The following is a 17500-nucleotide window of genomic DNA, read 5'->3' on the forward strand; positions in this document are numbered from 1 at the left end:
ATGATTTATGTGAGGAACCACATCTGAGAAATGTGCTCCATCAGAAATGGTGCAGTGCAAACTATTATTTATCAACAGGAAAACCCCAGTTAACTGCTGCAATAACTTTGTAGACTAAGATTTGTGTTATGTTGAAAACACTATGTCTCTTTTTTCTGTTTTGATTAGTCAGTCATTTTTCATATCAAATTGCCACTTGAAACTCAACTAAAAATTCTTCCCTCAAACAGAAGTACCAGAACTGAAATGACAATCTTTTAACATCTATTAAAATGGCATTACTGCTGAGACTGAGGGGGAATTTCTGACAAAATACAGCTCTAGGATCTTCCTCAGTTTCTACAGAGTAGCTGCGATTGCAATACTGCAAGAAAAAAACTTTATTTTATGCCACCTGGTTACTGTTTACTTTTCTGTCTCTGCACGAGTTGCCATACTGTCGAACTAAACCACCCAGTTTTTTTCCATTTTCTTGGGTTTTGTTCCTTCTATACTGCTAAATGATAACTGTACTGCTTTACATTTCTCCACTTGTACCCCCTTGCTTACTGCTATAAGTCCAAGATAGCCATGTGAATTGTTACTTGCTAGCAATTTATAATGCATGAAAACCCCACACATGATTTCTAATAGAGCTAAATTGTTCTCTCAAGTTGTACAACTTTTTAGTTTGCCAGTTGATATGCTGTTTGGTTTAGTGGCAACAAAAAGGCTTTGCAGAAATGGAATGGGGGTGTAAGACTGGAAAGTTCAAAGATTAAGTGGTAGAAATCATCTAAGGGGTAGTTCCTAACAATCAAGGCGAATAAGATTTGTGAAATGGACAGATTCTAATATTATGCATTTACTTTAAAGTAGTTTAGTAAAAGAGCATTTTCACACAAATATTAATTTCTTGGTTTTAAGCAATAGAAAACTAAAAATAAAAACAAAGTTAGGATGAACTAACAGGAAACTTTACTGAACCACTAAAGTGAACGCTATAGAGGATTATGACTGGATCGTGGATCAAGATCAAAGCTCAAAAGGTGGATCTTGGCATTCATGTTGAGAACACATAATAAAGGTTATAATCAGACACCTATCATAATTCTTTGAAATTTGTGAAGCTTTAACTGCTCCATTTATTACTTATTACAGGGAAAAAAAAAACATTAAGTGTTCCGCCAGCTTTCAAAACCTTAATGTTCTTAGCAAGCACTGTTAGAAAGATAGTGTAACACATTGTTTTATGTTAAAGACAGACAGGGACAAATTACTGGCACAGACAGCAGGCAGAAAGAAATCTGTTTTTAATTCTGCTGCTGTCATTTTCTCACCAGTGCAGGCAGGTTTTACTGCCTAGTGATACTCAAGCTTAACAACTGAAACAGGGGTGCTTAACAATTGTTAAGATTGGGCCTGTTAATATAGATTTGTCTTTTTCACAATATCAAAGAGTATCTTTCACTTTAGTGGCTCAGTATAGTTTCCCTTTAGTTCATTCAAAATGTTTTTTTTTTTTCAGTTATTCAGTGAGATAACCACCTAAGGCTTACTGTACAGGCTGGTTTTAAACTTAAGACAAGAACACCACTGGCTCATTTATTATATTCACTGTGTTTTGAAGTTAAAGTTTGACTATATGTTTTGTCAGAAAGTCTGTTGATATTGCTTTCATTTTGTTGTAATTTACTGTTGCATGCTGGGTAGTCCTCTTTGTTCCATGCAGTTGTTTTTGCCTCAGAAATAGACTTACCAATAACAGTTGATAAAAGATTTTTAGTTGGATAAAATGGAGACAAGCCATATCCTACTTTTTCATTATTGTGCAGAACTTCCTTTTTCGATTCATTTGTCTGTAACAAGAAAAATAAAATCTATCTCAGACTATTCCTGTTGATGACTTCATTTAATGATATACCACCATTCCTTTGACATTTGTCTTACTTTAACACTACAATTCAGTTTTAGGGTCATCAATGCACAGCATGTTGACAAGAGCTGATTATTCACTTATAGTGCAATTATTTCCTACAGGAAAACCTGATAAATGATTTTAATGATGCAGATGTCCAGTGTACAATTACAGTTACTGTACAGCAATAGCATCCTAGAAAATCAGTAAATCATTAATACAAACTGTTGCAAAAGATAAATACAATTTTGGAGACGTCATTTTAACGTATGTTGTTTTAATTTTGCACCACTAAAGTCCATACATTTTCTGTGCCACTATTTTCCTTAAAGAAAATTTATAATTCACACACAAGTAACAGTGAAAGTAATTAATTTCAGAATTCATTACAAACAATATTAAACTGCATATGTAGGAATAATCATGTAATTTGTATCTCTTTATTTTATTTGGGATTGAGCAAGACAGGAACACAAATCTGTTTTCCACTGTTAAATCTTACCTGTACATTATGATCCATGTAAACTGTGTTTTCATATCACAAAGCCTTTTTTTTTCTAATACTACATGAGCATCATATCTCACAGCATTACTTGTATGTCACTCAAATATTACAATTATAATTAACAACAGGCTGAAAATGTCCTTACTCTATACAGTATGATAAGGAATTTGAGTTAAGCAAAAATACATTTGCATCAATACAGCCCAGGTAACTGGTTGCTATTGAGAAGATGCTGTACTTTTTATTATAGCTAATTTTAGTGTTAAGGCAAAATATTAGTATTATTTTGGTTAGACAAGTATATAGAAATATGAATATTATGTTAGTCTGAGGGTTTTCACTTAAAAGTAATTGCTAGGCATAAGGTAGAATAAATAATAGAATAGGCCTGAAAATATTATAGTCAGACTTGTGTTTCATTTATGCATGCAGTTTCAGGAAAAGACAGTTCAGTAAAAGGAAAAAGATATAACCTTGCTGGCTAATTATAAGATGTGCAGAAATAGCAGTTCTCAAGAAATGCTACAGAATGTTCCTTTCCCAAGGGAAAAATATGTATACTTGCTAGATAGAAAATAGACAGTTAGGCACTAGGAGGTACATGCAAAACAGAGGCCTGAAAACCAACACTAAAGAGGTGTGTAAAACATTAGAGGGTTTTGGTACTATTAAGAAATACTTCAGACACAGTCAGTTGAAGTCTGGTACAATACTTATTCAGATATTGTTAAGTTACTTTGTTTGGACTTATATGTGTAAGTCTCTACAGTACAGACACCTTAGTGTGAGTACATACTATTCAGGAGGAAAAGACTGTTTCAGTTGCCATTATTCAGGAGAATCAGAATATACGTGCAGAACCTTTGGATATATATATGAATGCAGAGGGCTATTTCAGTTTATCAAAGGAATATAAATATGAATGCAGAGGGCTGTTCCAGTTTATCAAAGGAATATAATATGAATGCAGAGGGCTGTTCCAGTTTATCAGCACTGTTATTGAAAACAGGTCTATATTATAAGCGCGAATGCTTAGGTTGTCGAATACAGCATGATCGACACCTATTAAGCGAATGCACAATTCATTGAAACCTCAAAACACAGAAATACACATCACCGAATGCTTTTGTTTGGCCAACACCGTTCCACCCACTAACAAAAACAAAGCATACTTCCCACTATACCGCTCGCTACATACTAACCGCCCAAACAAAATAAATAAACCACATACATACACTAACCTAAACCCTACTTCTAAACCTACACTAACCCTTACATACATTACTTTCTATGCACTTACCTTAACCTGCACCCTAACTCTAAGGTCCGTAACTATCCCACACTTACCTTAAGGAGCTATACCGCAGAAGGGCTAACTATGCTGAATCGGGATTTCGAATTTCGCGGTTTCTGGCATTCGGTGTACTTCCAGTTCACTTAATCTGTGTCGATCATGCCGTATTCAACAACCTAAGCATTCACGCTTGCAATATAGACCCATTGAAAGCAGTATTCAGATATTGCTGACATTTACCTTCATTGTACATAATAAAGCATTCGTAACCAAACTACAGTCTGCACAGACTTTTTTCTGAAAGGTACAAAAAGACTTGTCCCATAAAGGAGAGACTGGCATCTGTTCAGCACAAATTTGTATAATTAGCAGATAAAGACATCATTCCAGTCTCATTTCAGTTACTTCCAGTTCATTCCAGTATCCTACAGTTTTATCAATTCTTACACATTACTTCTGAAATTTTGATGTGAACTCTAACTGTACCAGACAAAATTGTTAAGAATATCTGGTGTTAATCACAAACTGCTAAGGAATTTTCTACAACTATCTACAAATGCTACAAGTAGTACTGTATGAAGGTTAGATAATGTCCACTTAAACCCATTGTAACAGAATATTCCAGTACAAAAATCAATTCATACCTGAAGCCCTACAGGCAGTGCCAGTTACATAGTAGCTTATCACAAGATAACATGTTACAGGATTTGTCCTTCAAGAATATTTATTGAAATCTGGACATATGAAAGACAAACAGGAGAATGAACAAAACCACTAAAAACAACAAAAAAATGACAGCTTGGAACCAACCACAAGTAAGATCAATTTTAATGAAGTGCTTTTCGTCCAGTATATTACTCAAACTTCTTCAGATAGAAAAAGCATTAAAAACACCATTTAAATATCCCACCTCATAATCACATGATCTCCCCCATTCATCTTAAAGATACAAGGAAAAAATGTAAATGTTTATGGATATGCATAATATCGCAACATTGCCAAAAATAAATACACATATTAGTCATCCTGCATTAAAAATAATAATGAATATGATTCATATATTATATATACACCTACATAAATACGTATATACATATATATCTCCCCAAATACACTACCTATCTCGATTTCTTAATTTCAGCAAACAATTAATAGAACACGTCTATTAAGACATGGATAATTTTGTGCATTTAATCGTGACAGCCAAAATAGTTCCAGTTTGTCCACTTTTAAGCTAGAAGGTCCACCCCTTACATCAAAAGTCACTTATCAATTAGTCTAAACTTAAAAAGGTAATCTGGGTTGTTGATATTATGTCTAGCTTTGCATTCTCAAGTTTTTTCTTTGTTATGCTGTACAGATGATCATAGACCCATTCCCTCAGTCTACATTTGTTCCTTGGCACTTAACCAGATAAACAACCATCTTGAAATTACAATTAGATTTCTGGGTGACATTAAATCTCATATTATTTATGAAGAAGTTTTTTTCCTATCTCCATATATTTACAATAAGGACACGCCTCACATTTAAACATACTTTGGTTTTTAATTAAAATCTCGATTTTTACATTCCAGCATGTTTTTAAGGTTGAACCCCTTCTTAAAAACAAATATTGAATGTTCATCCTAGATCAGCAAAGGATCTTAACAACAGGGAATGGTAGCTAAAAAAGCAATAAGAGGAGATAAGCAGTAAACAATAAAGTAGGAGCTGACAGCCAGTTATCCACCAGGAGTGATGGCATCCACTGCATTCTAGAAAACCAGGGCTCAGTGAAATGCAAGTTGCATTGCCTGACAATATGAAACCAAATTTGTCAAGTGATTCAGAGATGGACTATTAGTCTAGTGGTTTAGGTGATTTTTTCTACACTGAGGTATCAGTGATGATGTTCCCCTCCACAGAAAAGAAATTTCAGATTTTTTTTGTGCTTACCAAATGCTATTTTGGTAATAATCTGCACTGGTATATGTCCAGCACAGGAATATATCATTCACTAGCCATGGGAACCCTAGCAGCGATGCTGTCCATAATGGCACAGACAATGCCACACAGAGTGATGCTAACTACAGCAGTATGTGACACCACCTCAATGGACCCATCCTTTCCTAATGTTTGCATTTCCAGTCCACATAGAGCTCACAGTGGTGAAAGGTAGCCCTTCCACTCATGCCAAGCTACAAACTGCATCTCCAGTGCAGGTAGTGAACCTAACTGTTCTAATATAGGGGAAGCATGTATCAGATTATCATCCACAGAAGGTGCTTCACTATATGGGGGGTGTTGGCCACTCTCCCTGAGAAATTACTGTGTCCTCAATATTTCTAGATGTTTGTCTACTCTCTCTGGAGAGCGCCTTATTGTCTGTGAGGGGGAGAGACAGTGTCATTGAGTCTTTGGATTGTGACTACTCACCATGCCTGTCAGCAGCATCATCATTAGACACATTGCAATGCTGACATCAGACCTCTACTCAGTTTCTCATGTTTCTGTTTAATGTCTTCCTTAGGGGATTCTTGTGAATGCAGAACGTATATAATACCATGGTGAGTCCAATAGCATATACTAGAAGGGTGCCCATGTAGCAGTCATAGCAAAGGTGTTTACACAGAAAATTACATTGTACTCATCTTCACCATTAGCAAAGCATTGTTGCAGACCTGAGATGCCTTTGAAAACAAAAGTGCAGTGTACTCTAAATAATCTGCACTTAGTCATTTCTAAGAACAGTTTAAGCAAATTATTGTTAGATAGCACTAACCTTGTCAATCATACATATAATCATGGGGAGGGGTTTAGGGGAATCGCAACACCAGTATCCAGACCACTACCACTAGGGATAATGCATGGTGCATTGTCTCCTGAATGGGACATAGGTTCATATGTTCATAGGTGTGTACTAGGCTAATGGTCCTGGAGCCTTTACAAGCATAGCCCAATAAAACTGCCTAGGCACCGTGCCACTTGATGTTAGTTCACAGTGCCCCTATCCAGTAGAGCAACTGGAGTGATCCCTGGGGTGAACTTTCTGTTACCCATCCACTTGTCAAGATTAGTGGTGAAGAGGGACAGTGAGGTGCTCTGCTTGACATTAATGGGAAGCTTATTCCAGAGTATGGGCAGTCTTTGGGAAATGAACCTGTCCCTCCAGCATGTTCTGTTAATTGTGGTAATGAGGTTGTGATCTCTGGAGCGTGTGGCACAGGGGGGATTGGGATTTCTTTAGTTGTAGCATTTCAAGTAGGGCTGGGTCGGACATGCCTTTGTAAGTCAAGCAGAGATCACCTCTAGACGATAAGTGACTGAGAATAGCTGAAGTTTCTTAAGTCTGTCCATGTAGGACATGTGTTTCAGGCCTAGGATCTTTTTTGTGAGGTACTTCTGTGGCCTCTCCAGCTATTGTAGGTGTCTGGTCAGGTACATGCCAAATGAGGTGTTATATTCGATGATTGCTCTAATGAGGGAAGAGTAGAGAGGGATGATGACCTCTTTCTTCCTGGATGCAAAACCTTTGGTTCAAAGATGTGTCACACAGAAGGACTTTCTGACCACAGTGGCAGTGTGGTGGTCGAAGATAAGGTGGCTGTTGACCTGGGTGCCCAGATCTCTTATGGCCCCTTTAGTATTCAGTGGGCTCCCATCAATGTGGTAATTCATAGGAATTGAGTTTTTTTTCAAAGGGGATGATAAAGCATTTTTTGGCATTAAGCTTCAGGCCATGGTTCCGACACCAGTCACTGGTTTCAGAGAGGTCCTTTTGTAGGATGTCTGCATCACTTGCGGAGTTGATAATGACTCCTAGCTTGTAGCCATCAGTGAACTTGATCAGCCAGAGTCCTTCTGTGTTGGCCTGGACTTCTGAAAAGTAGATGCCAAACAGGATAGGGCCCAGGACCAAGCCCTGTGGGACTCCACTCGTGACTGGTCAACAGTCTGACTTGGAATCCGCAACTTTCACTCTAATGGGTCCTGTCTGTGAGCCAATTTGCAACCCACCTAGTGACATAAGGGTTGATGCCTAATTTGCTGAGTTTATCAATGATACCTGAGTGCAGAATAGTATCAAAGGTCTTGGCCAGGTCGAGGTAGGCTATATGCACTGCCTTACCCTCATCCACAGCCTTGGTGACTGTATTGAAGAAGTCAACCAGGTTCAGCAGGCAGGATCTCCACTTGACAAAGCCAAACTGTGTGGAGTCAAGAGTTTGGAGAGTGCGTGTATCTTTGTTGAGCAGGTTCATGATGATGCGCTCCATAGCTTTGCATACCAGACTCGTCTGGCTAATGAGGCGATAGTTACCAGGATCTGTAGTTGCTCCCCCTTTATGGAGCAGGATGACTGTAGTAATGTGCCATTCATTAGGGACATAGCCTGAGGTAAGGCTGTAATTGAACAGGGCACACAGATGTGGTGCCAGTTCATTTTGTAGCTCATGTAGGATGCAGCCAGGGATATTATTAGGTCCCATGGATGCTGTATTCTTGGCTTTGGACAATGCAGCTTTTACCTGTGCCACAGAAATGGTGGGTACCAGGCTTTCTTCTGGCATTGTGATAGAGCCCTTGGGGAGGGTAAAGTTGGTACTGAATCTGTCATCCAGTACGTTGGCTATATCTGTTAACTCAGTAAGGAGGTGCCATTGTGCAATAACTCAGTGCAAATCTAGGTATTGCGTTGGATGTTTTTGATATAGCTATAGAAGGTTTTGTGCTTGTTTTTGGTGTCAGCCACAGTTCTGCCTTCATAGCTGTCTTTAAAAGATTTGATAAGGGATCTCAGCTTTTTGTTAAGACTGACAAGGGAGGTTTTCCAGTCTTGTGACTTTTTTTTCTGCAACAGTTTCTTCCTCCTGTTGTAGAGTTTATTGATGGCTGAGTTGTATAGAGCCTGGAAGACCACTTCCTATAACAGATTGTTCAATTTTAGTCTACTGTGCCTTGAACCTGGCATTCCCAGTCATATCTCTGAGGCACTATGACATTGTCCATTGTCCTGTTCTACCACCCATGGCATTAATACCTGCACCAAGGACTGCCACATCTGGATCCATAGCCATTGGGCTGCTCTACCTCTACCCATTGGATGTACACCATGCTGTCCGAAGGCATGCAGCATGGTTATGCTTTAGCTTCTGCCAGTCCTGATGTCCTCTAGATAACAAATGGAATATAGCAATTCATATTTACTTTGATTAAAAAGGGTATGTGTACAGACAGTGTAAATGTACCCTTTTCACAAAAGTACATATTCACACATTCACACTTGGGATTTCCACCTTTTCAGATATCCAAAGTGGGACATTTTTTATGGAATGAGAATTTTTGCAGGGAAGACCAAACCACAAAATAATGCAAAGGATGGGACTTCAACTTTTTGTCAAAATAAAAGTTCAAACTTCACAGAATGTTAGTTATTTCTGATGTTTCTTATAATATTAAGTGGTTTAAGATACAAACTAATTGTTTTTTTGTCTGTATTAGAAGGAACGGAAATATTATTTGTCCTAAAACCTCAGGAAATGTGCCATTTTTCATGTTTCTTCATAGAACACAGCTGTCCCAGTAGAGTAATTTTCGGTTTCCTATCAAAATGTGGAACAGCACTTACGCAAAACTGGGATGGTCGAATGTGTGTTTTCCAGTTTCCGTAATGCCGTTCTGAGAATGCTCAAATTCACATTAGTGAATGGTAGTGTACATTTGCTAATATGAGACTGACATTCTGATTGGAGATCGCACTACAGTGGGGATTGGGAAATTTACCCTTTTCCTCATTGTAGTGTGATCTCGGAGTTGGAATATATCATTTGCAGGGGGTGTGAGGTGCAGGGGGACTTGACCCCTACAAAACTGTAAAAACTTGTCCGGTACATGTACAATTCCTATGGCAGCTTCAGCACAACTGCCTAAGGGTCTGACATTACCTCCTAACATTCTGAATATGTTCAACTGCGGATGTTGAAGTGATAATTTCCGACATTCTGTAAAAGTGACATTGCCAAATTCGAAATGCCATTTCAAACAAGTGAATAGATTTTTAGTGACTTTCAACATTTTGATAGTAAACCATAGTTTTCACTATGCAGGCACTAGTTGTTGCTGTTGTTGTATCTTTTGGCTTTTCCCGGTTAGGGGTCGCCACAGCAGAACTCTGGTCTGCTAATGATTGGTAGCAGATTTTTACGTACCGAGTTGCCAGCCCTGACGTACAACCTTCAATGAAGGTACGCCCATTCACGCATGTCTCCACACAGAAGACGCTTTAGCTGAGAATCGAACAGGACAACATCTTGCTGTGAGGTGACAACACTACCGCAGCACCACCACAGCAGTAATTATGCAGGCACTAGTAGTCACGGTGATTCATAATAGTGTGGGCCTTTAAAATGGTTGCGTAGGATATGTTGCATGATAATAGCATGGAGTACAGCTTCTACAAATTACTGAAACATGACTGGATGTAAAAGCTAGATCTGAAAGAAGGGAAAGAGATTGTTGGCCAGGCCATTGGCTGACTATAACACTGCCAGAGATACTTCTGGCCATATGGCAACCATGGTTGAATATCTATGTAATGCAACCACTGAAAAGCATGTATCAAGAATACAAGCATGTTTACTAAATATCCAACAAAAATATGTCTGCTTTGGTTTCCTTGGATGAAAGGGCCTATCTCCATATACCCTGTAAGAGGTGTAAGAGCTTCCTATTATAACGTTTACATCTGCTTCCACTACTGGTAATGTTTAAGGTACATCTTTAGTCATAACGGTATTGCCTTAATTACAAATAACTGTAGGGTTGAACAAGGTTGTAAGTAATGTCTGATGTGCGGTATCTGTGTGAACAGCTTAGATATACATCTCTGCAATGAAAAGGGTAACTTTCTCTGCATTTGAAACATATAATGAAATGCAGCTGTACAGGTTAAGTTTGGAACCTGCCCTTGCCATGGATACTAGACTGACCATATCAATATAACTGTCAAACCTGACTACTGTGTTATCAGCTCTGTGATGTGTGGGAGCAATTGTCAAAATGAAAAAAATAAACAACCTACCAGCTAAATCTAAATATGCAAGTTGCACAGAAAAGAACTTTCTAAAGTCTACCATAATGTACATGTGTCTGTTCTAAACTACGAATAACAGTGTGGCACTTTCCCACATGATGCAACTTCATACACTTTTGCATATCACATATTCAGACATGCGCTTGTAGCACGAATATCTCTGAAGTACCTAAAGATGACTTCATACATCGAGGTATGATGCACAGGCAGCCTGCACATGAGGCATGCACCAAGTGGTGACAAATTGGTATGTGCATGCAGGGTGCTTCTGTGTCTGCTGGCTGTGCAGCCATGTTTCATGCACAGGTACTACTCATGCTTCAGTGCACATGTACTACTCATGTCTCAGTGCACAAGTATTACTCATGTTTCAGTGCACACATACTACTCATGTTTCAGTGCACAAGTACTACTCATGCTTCAGTGCACAAGTACTACTCATGTTTCAGTGCGCACATACTACTCATTTTTCAGTGCACACATACTACTCATGCTTCAGTGCACAAGTACTACTCATGTTTCATTGCACACATACTACTCATGTTTCAGTGCACACATACTACTCATGCTTCAGTACACACATACTACTCGTGTTTCAGTGCACAAGTACTACTCATGCTTCAGTGCACAAGTACTACTCATGCTTCAGTGCACAAGTACTACTCATGCTTCAGTGCACAAGTACTACTCATGCTTCAGTGCACACATACTACTCATGTTTCACTCCACACATACTACTCATGTTTCAGTGCACACATACTACTCATGCTTCAGTGCACACATACTACTCATGTTTCAGTGCACAAGTACTACTCATGCCTCAGTGCACAAGTACTACTCATGCTTCGGTGCACAAGTACTACTCATGCTTCGGTGCACAAGTACTACTCATGTTTCATTGCACACATACTACTCATGTTTCAGTGCACACATACTACTCATGCTTCAGTACACACATACTACTCGTGTTTCAGTGCACAAGTACTACTCATGCTTCAGTGCACAGGTACTACTCATGCTTCGGTGCACAAGTACTACTCATGCTTCAGTGCACAAGTACTACTCATGCTTCAGTGCACAAGTACTACTCATGCTTCAGTGCACACGTACTACTCATGTTTCACTCCACACATACTACTCATGTTTCAGTGCACACATACTACTCATGCTTCAGTGCACACATACTACTCATGTTTCAGTGCACAAGTACTACTCATGCCTCAGTGCACAAGTACTACTCATGCTTCGGTGCACAAGTACTACTCATGCTTCGGTGCACAAGTACTACTCATGCTTCAGTGCACAAGTACTACTCATGCTTCAGCAACAAATGTGAAGATAATCCTTTTGTTTTTGTCTGCTCTCTTTCTGGAGTTTATGAAGGTAGTGTTACATTATGACCTGAATCAGACAGCACAGATGAATCAAAATGAAGGGTTTCCATGAGGTACATAAAGAAGACAAAGATCTCCCTCTATTTACTGCTGAGGGACTACAGGAAAAGACTGATATGTATGCATGGCAGTCTGTTTAAAAAGTGGATACCAGACTCAGACATTAACAAGGGCTATGGGTATTTCACCATCTGCACATCAGTGCAGATTCCATTATGATAACTGCAGGTGATGTATACCTCTCAACTGTCCAGATTTTTGCCTCATATTTGTAATATGTTCCTCATAACATTTTTAGTTTTCTGGCAAATCATTGAGAATTGAAAATCAGAAAATAAAGGCAGACATTTGAATTTCAGGTTTTGTACCTTTCAGAAAATTAATTCTAATGCAATACCTGTTACTCTATGAACTTTCTAAATTTATAAGAGCAGTATTTAAAATTGGCCCTATTTTTGAGCCTTTGGCCCCCCCCATTGTTTATGGCTTTGTCCAGATTTTGTGCACTAAGAAGGTTGGTTGAGAGGTATGAATCTGATCTCTTTTGTCACTGGGAAAAGACACTCAACAACTGTTCCCTGAGATGCACTGTAATCACTCATGTAAATACATTTTCATGGTGACAGTATGCCTGCCAATCAAGTTGTTATTCTCTACAGAAGTAACCCGGAGAGAGCAGTCTTCTTAGTTGTTATCCATGCATGTTAAGGGTGCAGTCAGCAACTTACTATGTTACATGTATTATTTAAGTACATTTCTTATGTGTGCTTCAGTAAATCTAGATAATATAGGCAATGCACCCATCACTGAGACTGTTTTATCTGCTAGAGAGCAAGGCAGTACTATGTCCTGGTCATATACATATATATTTTTGGGAAGATAGGCACACATAGTGCATGACTAGCAACTGTTAACTAGGGGTTGGGAGGGTGGCCTAATGGTTAAGGTGTTTGCCTTACAAATACAAGGTACAGGGTTTGAGTCTCACAAGGGATAACTGGCTAGGCTTAAAATGGCTCGCAAGAGCAGTTAGCTTAGTACTAATCTATGAACCTATATGTTATTATCACTGCTCAGCAGATTGGTTACAATCAATGCAGAATAGCTTGCTGTAGTACCAATGTGTCACATGACTTGGAACATCATCAGTCCTACCTTACTCTGATTTCTTCATCCTTTACCTGTCCCACTGCACTAATATGCGTCTTCATTTTATAGCAAGTGAAGATCAGGTGCTGAACTGGGAGGGTTGCAACAGGAGGCAGCAAAAACTGAAAGCAAGGCAGACTGATATGACTGGCATAGGATTTACTGTGTATTGCATATCAATTATATTTTACAGTATGTCATACTTATGTCAGCCTTCTATGCAGGTCCAGATGAAGAGGAAGGTGACGCCCAGGCAGATCCATCACAGCTAAATGACAATGCAGGCAACACTGGTGATGGGGATGGGCTGTATTGCCTCAGTGGAGTGGATAAGTCTCTCAGGCAAACAGCCATTCCTATCAGCTGCTGTGACTCAACCATATCTGCAGCAGTTGTTAAAGACTGTGGTGGATAAACATATTGAATCATGGCTCAACCAGATTCCCTTCATAAGCTAAAAGTTTCGAAACTTCGAAGCGCAAATGGTCAAGACCATAAGATCGAAGTTTTGAAACTTTGAATGTTTTGAATGGAGATCGCTGTACAGTACAGAATGGGAAGTTTGCCATTTTCCTCACTGTAGTGCGATCTCAGAGTTGGTATATTTATTTAGCAGGGGGTGCAGGGTGGCTTGACCTCCTGCAAAAATGTAAAAAAATGTTGTTTTTATTTATTTATTTATTTATTTTTTTTTGCAATTTTGAAGTTTCAAAACTTCGATCTTATGGTCTTGACCATTTGCAGTTTGAAGTTTTGAAATTTTGAGCTTGTGAAGTAGATCTGGCTCAACCATATAGCAAGACTGTAGAAGTGGATCATAGTTACTCATTGGGCAGCCCCCACTACTAGTCTGGATGTTTGTCTATGTAATCTTTCGTTGTTTCCATCTTGCCGTTTTGTAACTTGACGCTATGGTGATTCATTATTTTGACATAGATCCATGTATATATATATATATATATATATATATATATATATATATATATATTATATATATATATATCTACACACACACACACACACACACACACACACACACACACACACACACACACACACACCATTTGTATATACGGTATACCTATTGTATATAACAAATTTTCTGCTGTCATGCTAATTGTATATTCCAAATGTCTATAAATGTCTCTCTACCTTCACTGCCTTAGATCTTATTCACAAGTTATTTTTATGAATTATGTAAATGAATGTAATGTCTTAGTATTCTTATGTGAATTGTTGTTTTTTCTGATTTTGATCCTATGTCATAGCTAAAAAGGGTCAACAGACCAGCCCACTTACCTAATAAATAAATAAATAAGTCAGTAATGGGGTCTTCCTTGTTGTAGCTAAAGCAGTCTCTGAATCATGTTTCCTACATTTTAAAGGAAAAAATTATGTTGAAGGAGGGTTGGAGGAAGGGCACAGAAATGGGACCTGAATGGCTGTGATAGGAGGGAGGGAGGGGTGCTTGTCGTGCATCTGGCTACCTGGCTGGTGTGCTATTTTTGTTGGTTTGTTTTTTTTGCTCTTCACTAGCATAGGGGCTGGGGCGTAGATCTAATTGTAATAAGCCGATTGATTACAATGTATCAATTGGCTTATTACAGTGAAGTGCTTTTTTTCTCTTTACTTGAAGAGCTGAGGGGGTCACTGGTTCATAGTACTGCCCCAGGGTACTGACTGAAACAGCTACACTTCTGCTTGGCTAAATCTTTCTTGTAGCTTTTACTAAATTAATAAATATTAGCTCATTTTTACCTCTCTGGGGGCATCTGTTCATCTGTTACAACTAAATCTGGAAGTAGTATATCAAAGAAGAGGAAACAACAGCACGAAAGAATTACATTAATGATTTATTCCACAAAGATAAGCACTTTTACGTCTTACTGACGCTTCTTCAGATCTTAAAATCATCAATAAATATCTCACAAAACAACCAATAAAAATTCTTTAGCAATATATCAACCATTTAAATTACATAAGTATTCTTAAAACTGTGTATTCACATTATGATAGGATACAATACATATCACCCAACCCCTTACAGTAGGACCAATAAGGATATTTTGTGAAATACATAGTGATCACTCAGGTCACTTAAAAATCTATTAGAAACTACAAGGGATTATAAATGACTAATCGAGTTCACTGTTCATATTTTAAAATACAGTTCTGGAGAAATCATTACATATAATCAGGGTCTCATACCGAGTTTCAATAAAAATAATATGAGCATTTAGATCACCTAATTCCACATTTAAACCAATCAAATAATACCTGTAATTACTTCAGCAATATTTAAGCCAAGCCATGTCACCCATCTCCTTAGAGTGGAACCAATAAAAATCTGTGTAGTGATACATAATAGCCAATCAAATCAGTTGAAAAGGCAACAAATAAGGGCTCAATAGAGAATTGCATGACCAATCAAAATACTCAAAAATATTTCATACATTAAACTAAGGAAATGCAGTTCACCTAACCTATTGTCCTTCACCTCCTCTCAAAATGCCCAAAAGGTTCAAACAACCAATCAAATCACTTCTAAAAGCATTTAAAAAATGTACAACCTTTCAGATATGGTTTTAATGAAACTGTTTTATTTAATCCACATCCCCTATCCATTTGCATTAAGACAATCCATTGCAGCTCTGCAAGTTCTGCATGATTTGTTAAATCACCAAATCTCATACCTTCATTTAATAATTGTATAAGTAAGAAAACAAATGAATGAGTTTCACCAAAAGCTCCCACGTTTGACCAAAGCATTACTATCATCCTGTTTTCTAACATCATAGGCATTCAAGCCGCGATGGTAAAGCGGTTGCATTGTTGCCTCACAGCAAGAGGTTTTCCCGTTTGATTCTCAGCTAGTGCGCAGGGAGTGCCTTCTGTGTGGAGTCTGCATGTCCTCCTCGCGGTCGAGTGGCCTCCGAAAGACATGCGTAAATGGGTGTGCCTTCCCTGAAGGTTGGGCATTGGGCTGGCAACTCGGCACTATAAAATCGACTGCCAATCATTAGCGGACTGGAGTTATGCTGTTGCGACCCCTAACCGGGAAAAGCCGAAAAGGCAAACAACAACTCTCAAATCCACTCCCTAAGCAAGCTGTTCATCTTACCTACATAAAATAACATACATACTTTACAAACAACCACATAAACTAAATTTCGACTAGAACAGTCTGCATATAAGTTAAATGTATATCCTCTGCCTTGTCAGGATGTGTAAATAAGTTATTATTGGCTATGTGTTTGCAAAAATTGCAAGATCTACAAGAAAATGCACCAATTATTTGATTTAAACTAACATTCCTTCTATTACAGTCCTTATAGTATAACATCCATTTCAACAATTTCTTCTTTTTAAAACAGAACCTCAGTTTTAGGCCAACTATTATCACATATCTTATCATCTACAGTTAGTATAGACTAATTCTTTCTAAAAATATTGCAAATTAAATTTGTGTCTGATGAATATGTTAGAGGAACACCTATATTCTGAGATTTAACCCTTTGACAGTCTATATTAGAGGTATCCATCTTATGTGAAAACTATGTTTTTTTGGCTCTATCATTCCTATCAAAATGACATATAGCTAGGTGTTTAGTCACTTCATTTGAAGAATATCCTCTATTTAACAATTTAGATTTAAACTCAGAAAGAGCATCCTGGAACTCACTATCATTGCAGTTGAGCCTAGATAAATGCATCCCTTGACCTTTCTCTATATTCTGATAGATGTAACTGGGATGCATGCTCTTCCTATGCAAAATAGTTCTCCTTCTACAAGATTTCCTAAATAGCCTAGAGGAAAGCTTCCCATATGAGGTTTTATATACAGAAATATCTAGAAAATGTATTTCTTGTCTAGAAGCCCTCATAAAATGCAAAAAAACATGGTAGATGAATTAAGGTATTGCAGAGACAAAGTCAGCTGATGTGGGATACCTAGCTGCACCATTGTGCCATGATAGCATTGGCATAGCTATTGGCACACGATGTACCAAATATGGTAATACATCTCTGGACATCCAGGTAAGTCGGATAATGTTGATAATGGTGAACGGTGTGCACATTTTCATCTTTTTGGTTTGAATAAGTCATTACTTTCAAAGCCAAGTTGCACAGTTTTGATAGTAAGCCATATATATGTCTATATATATATATATATATATATATATAT

The 17500-nt window shown here is 38.1% G+C and overlaps 1 protein-coding gene across 2 annotated transcripts in view; it reads right to left on the reverse strand.

The window, feature by feature from the left end:
• Nucleotides 1-17500, reverse strand: part of SEMA7A (semaphorin 7A (John Milton Hagen blood group)) — a 550369-nt gene that overhangs the window by 264917 nt on the left and 267952 nt on the right. For both annotated transcript variants that reach the window (XM_044077757.1, XM_044077756.1), the window contains exon 5: nt 1739-1838. In XM_044077757.1, the coding sequence (XP_043933692.1) occupies nt 1739-1838 (100 nt within the window). The remainder of the gene's footprint in view (nt 1-1738; nt 1839-17500) is intronic.

Source organism: Protopterus annectens, chromosome 7.part0 (genome assembly GCF_019279795.1).
Source record: "Protopterus annectens isolate FY-2018-M chromosome 7.part0, PAN1.0, whole genome shotgun sequence".
Taxonomy (NCBI): domain Eukaryota; kingdom Metazoa; phylum Chordata; order Ceratodontiformes; family Protopteridae; genus Protopterus; species Protopterus annectens.